This window comes from Drosophila melanogaster, chromosome 3R (assembly GCF_000001215.4).
Source record: "Drosophila melanogaster chromosome 3R".
In the NCBI taxonomy this organism is placed as follows: domain Eukaryota; kingdom Metazoa; phylum Arthropoda; class Insecta; order Diptera; family Drosophilidae; genus Drosophila; species Drosophila melanogaster.
The window spans coordinates 8,768,662-8,774,285 of NT_033777.3; the positions used below are offsets into that span (position 1 = coordinate 8,768,662).

At 46.9% G+C, this 5,624-nt stretch overlaps 3 protein-coding genes across 3 annotated transcripts; 2 read left to right on the forward strand and 1 right to left on the reverse strand.

The window, feature by feature from the left end:
• Window positions 1–732: 732 nt before the first annotated feature.
• CG8236 (uncharacterized protein) lies at window positions 733–2,489 on the forward strand. The gene is made up of 4 exons (NM_141573.4): window positions 733–1,347; window positions 1,411–1,686; window positions 1,744–1,929; window positions 2,005–2,489. The coding sequence occupies exons 1-4, from the start codon at window positions 844–846 to the stop codon at window positions 2,359–2,361; spliced, it is 1,323 nt and encodes a 440-aa protein (NP_649830.2). The 5' UTR covers window positions 733–843; the 3' UTR covers window positions 2,362–2,489.
• Window positions 2,490–2,584: 95 nt separating this feature from the next.
• Window positions 2,585–4,030, reverse strand: CG13318 (uncharacterized protein). The gene is made up of 4 exons (NM_141574.4): window positions 3,843–4,030; window positions 3,587–3,789; window positions 3,267–3,523; window positions 2,585–3,207 (listed from the first exon to the last, which is right to left on the reverse strand). The coding sequence occupies exons 1-4, from the start codon at window positions 4,009–4,011 to the stop codon at window positions 2,619–2,621; spliced, it is 1,218 nt and encodes a 405-aa protein (NP_649831.1). The 5' UTR covers window positions 4,012–4,030; the 3' UTR covers window positions 2,585–2,618.
• A 743-nt stretch (window positions 4,031–4,773) lies between these two features.
• CG34301 (uncharacterized protein) lies at window positions 4,774–5,149 on the forward strand. Its single transcript, NM_001104240.1, has 2 exons — window positions 4,774–4,914; window positions 4,984–5,149. Exons 1-2 carry the CDS (start codon window positions 4,783–4,785, stop codon window positions 5,107–5,109), a joined length of 258 nt encoding a protein of 85 aa, NP_001097710.1. The 5' UTR covers window positions 4,774–4,782; the 3' UTR covers window positions 5,110–5,149.
• Window positions 5,150–5,624: the final 475 nt, after the last annotated feature.

Genomic DNA, 5,624 nt, shown 5'->3' on the forward strand with positions numbered 1-5,624 from the left:
GCCTTAAATCACATAACTGAACCTTTTCCTTTTGTGCAGGCACAGTCTTTATTAAATTGTACCGAATTTCATAAAATTTGCATGCCAATTTCACGCCGTGAATAAGGGAAATTGGAGGGGTTATTCGGGGGGATTAACCCCTTGGGCATTGGCTGCAAATGAGTGGCTTGTTTATGAGTGGGACGCAGCTAAGTGAGCATCAAATGGCCAGAGGTGTCTGCCTTTGGGATTGTGTGTGCGTGTGGTGTCTGTCTGCCCATCCATGAGTTTGCACACACTGAAAGCAAAGTAAAACAGATGGCTCGGGCAACCTGTTGGCTTTTGGGTATAAATTTTAGCCCGACTCCGCTTGCTTTACCTATGCTTTCGTTTGTGTGTGCCACTCTGATTTTTTGCCACCCGTCGGACATTCTTTGTGTTCGCAGCGCACCAACGGGTCGTATACGCAATTATTGCCATAATGGTTTCACTTAAATCGTTGCCCCAGCAGACCCGGCCGTCTTTAAGCGGGTCACTTAAAGTGACTCTCTATGCAAGTAAAATCACTAAGATCAGCAGACCTTCACCTTTCTAATAAACTCTGATGGGTTATATTTAATAAATACCTTTAAGCAAATAAGTATGTAAGTACTATGGAGAACATCCTCAAGCTAATGTGCACAATTTAGAATCAGCTGCCTAAGGTTATACGATATAGATTTCAGCAGATGGTGTGTTACACTCGCCTACAAGCTCTGGTTGTCATAGAACGAAACTCGAATGTGTATTGAACAAACAAACTGAACGAAAATTCCGATACTCCACCGGCGGCAGTTTCGTTATATATTCTTTCTAGTCGCAGACATGTCAATTAGGAGGGAGCACCAGTATGGGTCGACTGTGCGAAACACGATTGTGGCGCGGTCCAATCGGCCAATTATCAACCGAATGTTGCGATCCGCCCGACTGGACTCCACGATTGGTCAGACTACGGCCAAGCCAGTTAAGGCCAAACGGATGGAGACGAAGGCGCAGCTCATGCAGAAGGAGCGATCCTCCAGCACTGGGATGAGCGGATTCTCCAAACTGACAAGTCGTGAGGGACTGGTGGGCAAGGATTACTGGAACGCGGCCATTGAGGATGTGGAGTTCAGTGCCGCCTGCCGCTTCCAGCCGCGCATTCCCGTCATTGACTATTCCCTTGTGCTGCCGCCACGATTGCGCGAGAGGGTCAAGCGCATCCAGAACTATGACTATTCCAAGTCGGACGAGGACATCTACATCAGAGACGAAATGCAGGAGGTGCGACCCGAGGACTACATGAGCGCCGAGAGCAGCGAAAAAAGTGAGGAGGAAGAGGACCACGTGGTAGATATGGAGTAGTTTTGAGCCTTTTCCACAATACCTTATATAAATCCTCTGATAATTTAGCTCCTTGAAATTGGCCGCAAGAAGGTGGAGGAGTACTTCAACGAGAGTGACCACTCGGATATTGTGCGCATGGAGCACGAGTTCGAGAAGTTTGATCTGAAGTTGGATGAGCCGGTGGGACACACCCATCGATTCGTGGACAAGTCCAGTTGGTACGCCAAGTTTCTGTGCGCGCCGCGCGATAAGAGAGTCAGCTGGCAGAGTCGCGTTGAGCATCCGGGCCAGAACTTCTCCATGGTCACGCTGGACGAGCAGGCTGAGAACCTCATGGATGCGGTTAGTATGGTTACCCTTTTCTATTACATTATATCCTTAAAATTCCCATCTCCACAGTCGGCAGAACGTTTTGTCGAGTGGCTGAACTCCTTTGGCACCTTGGAAAGCAATTTGACCCCGGAAAAGGTCAAGAACCTTTTTTCCATCAAGGGCGATCGCACCCTGTTGGCCTCCGTGAAGACAGATCCCAAGGAGGTCAACGCCATTGCTCAGACAGTGGCCGATAAATGGAACAAGCCACATGTAGGTAACGATAGAGAAATCCCCTTATAATCAATATACAAGTTATCCAGATTATTAATTATATTACATTTCTAGATGGCCATTGAGCTTAAGTACGAGAAGCACATTAATGACCACGCTACCCGAGTGAACCAGAAACCCCTGCTAAGTGCATTTGGACGCACTGTTCCACTGAAGGATCGTCCGTGGTTAAAACGATCCGGGGACACCGTCATTAAGACAGTCTATCCGGATGATCTGCTGACCCGCGAGAAGATCTTTAAGGGCATCACCCACCTGCGGAGCACCACTGCCCTGATCGATTTCTATCTGGCCCATCCGGAACTGGAGCGGCCACAGTATCTCCTGCAGAGCGGTGACTTTGAGGAGTCCAGCGCCAGTGAATCTGTGGCTGAGGTGCCGCTCTACGAACTTCTGGGATTGCGTTATTAAGCCATTGATTGCCATTACGTTGATTAGTTAAATTCCCTGTTGTCTGAATATGAATGGTTGCAGTCAAATATAAATAAATTGTCCAATATGTTTAGAGAAATATAAACAAATATACATAACATAAAATGAAATAAATTTTAGTCTTATTAAATGAATGTAATGAAAATCGTTTTAAAATTTTAAATGTTATATTAAAATGTTTTCACTAAGAAAAGAATATTAAGCAAGCAGTAAAGTTTATTGTTTAAAATTGGTTTCTATAACGTCAGCGTTGTTTGGATCCAGGGCAGATAGGTGCCCACATTGACATAGACACCCGGAACTCCTGCCTGGGCGCATCCAATGCCCCAGGCCACCAAACCCACCACGTACCATACACCATTGCTGGTGCAGACAAGCGGAGATCCCCCATCCCCGGTGCAGGCATCCTTGCCAGCTTCTCCGCCGGCACAAATGAAGCTGGTGGGACTGAGGACGAAGGAGGAGCCCAGTCGGGTTGCCTGCAGCGCCGCCTGGCAATTGGCATTGGGAATCAGGGGCACATCCACTTGCCTCTCAATGGCCTGGTACGCTCCGGTGGCACCGAAGTCATTCTTGCCCCACCCAGCTACCCAGCATCTCTGACCCACGAAACTGGTGGTGGGCAGACAGACAGTGCCCACAGTGGATTTGCTGGTCAGCGAAACGGGTGTGGACAACTTCAGGATGGCCACATCGTTCTGCAGATTGTTGGGATTGAAGGACGGATTGACGTACACATTCGAGATGTACACATCCTGGGCGGGAATCGGTTCGCTCGTACTGGCAGCATCCCATTCCCCCAGACGAACCTTAAAGTAAGTGAGCCTAACACGATGAAGTTAAAGAATTGGACAGGGATCTGGGAAAAACAGAAACGAACCTACCCCAGATTGTAAACTTTGTGGGCGGCGGTCAGAACATGTTGTGCGGTGATCAGTGCTCCGCCACCCAGATAAACATCCGCGGTGGTAAGCAGTGCCGCCTGCCAAGGATATGCTCCAAAACTGGCCTGTCCAGGCGCAGCGGTGGTGGATCCCGGTGGAGGCGGGAACCTCCGACCACACTGATAGCTTCCCGCCTGGCAGCAGGCCACCAGACCATAGCTACATGTCAGAGTGGAAGATGTGGTTGGAACAGTGGGCTAAACAGGAGTTACAGGAGTTAAACAGGATAACCCAATCATTTATGATTATCTATCCCTTACATATCCTCCATTGTTGACAATCCTGATGTCAATCTGGCCACTGCCATCGCTGGGTGCGGTGGGCAGAGGATTGGCGCATGATCCGGGCGGAACGCACTGGCAGTAGCTGGTTCCGGGACTCACGATGGAGGGCACAGGTGGCCAGGTGCCCGGCGCAACCTGCGGTGGCAGCAGGGTGCCCACAATCAGCTGCCGGGCGAGTACTGATAGGCAATAAAATCCTGCACAAAGCATTGCGTTGATTGGAGATACTTACTTGTGTGATTCGCAGTGCTGCCCACATCGCTGGGTTGCGGCACTCGATTTGTATCCTGGCTGGCATCCGATTGAACTGGTCCAAAGCTCCAGGCACCCACACCTAATCCTGATCCGATGTTAAGCCACTGCAGCAGTGGCACCCACCACATGCGACCAAACTGAGTCATAGCCAATGACAACTAAATCGAGCCGACAAAATTGTGGTCGGCTATATAGCGATGGCCTGTCCATAACTCCCCCTATTAAATTGACTGACGAATGGCCTCCTCTGCTCAGGGATTTTCCCTACTGCATAGAAGCAACAAAAAAGCAATCATAAAAAGCAAATTAGGCGAGTAGTAACTGCACCACGAAGTGGAGTTACTCTTTTCATTCGTTCATGTGCAGTATATATTTACAATATTTCCTACTTTTACCAAAATATTTATTACCATATGTGTATATTGCATAAGTGGTCTACCATGACTAAACTAAGCAAAAGAGTATTCCTCAAAAATAGCACCAAATAAATAAAGTATAGATACGACGTGTTGACAACTCTATGGTTCGATAATTTTATTTATCTGAATACTTTCATTGTTCCAAAACAATTTTCTAGGTGCTCCACATTTTTTAGCCATTTAATTTGATTGTAATAACTTAATAGTTTAATTGCAAACAATTTGGTGTCGATTCATGTTTGACACTTTCCGCTTGAAATGCAATCGCATTTCCCTCAACGCCCCGAACAACTGTTAACAACTTGGCACCAGAATTTGTTTAATGATTCACGGCCCACAACATTCCGCTCGATCTAACACTAATCCCCGTCTAGAGCTGTTAAACTGGGCGAATGTTAAGTCCGCGATACGAAAAGCTTTCGAGCTTTCATATCAGGTGTACCTAACTATGGGTAACTTGGTCTGGTCTAATCAGTTTGTGCGCTAAAGTGGAACGAAATGGGTCACCTGCAGTTGGATTTCCATTCCATACCTAAGCTCCATGGCAGGGAGAACTATTGGCAGTGGCGCATCCTCCTGAAGACCTTTCTGGAGGCCAACGATCTGTGGAAGCACAACGAACCGAAGGAGGTACCTATCCTAATCTTACATTCGAAGTAAGAGTTATTTTTAACCTTATCACCATAATATCATTTCCAGAGCCCAGAAACCAAATTCCTGATTTTGGCCAGCGTTACGGCCGATAAGATTGAGCCATCCTACGATGATCAAAGCTGTTCGTACATTTTCCAAAACATGGAGAGTCGATTCGGGCCTTTTAGTTAAAAATTGAATAAATATACATATATTTATGTTTTGACCATTGATCTGGATTATTTGTTTTCTTCTTTACCGCCTCCTTTACCACCACGTTTACCACCTCCATCGCCACCACGTCCTGATCCTCCGTCCTTGCCATCCCTTGGATGTTTCTTGCCTTCGTTAGATTTCTCATCTGCTTGGTTTTCACTTCCAGGACTTCCTGATTTGCCGGCTTCATTTTTTCCTCCTCCATCTCCTCCATCTCCACCACGTCCCCCAACTCCACCTCCGCCACCACCACCACCACCACCACCGCCACCTCCTCCCCTATTTCCTGATCCCCCTTTGCCACCAGACATTTTTAGCTATTAAGCTTACTGATACAGAAAATTGGCTACAAAAAGTGAATTATTTATAAATTTTTCAACTGCTGAAGCAATGAGTTGTGATCAAATTGGGTTATACAGAAATATTTAACCAATAATATCAAAACAGTAGCATTAGTCTAGGAATAGAATCGAGCACTTTTTATTTTTTTT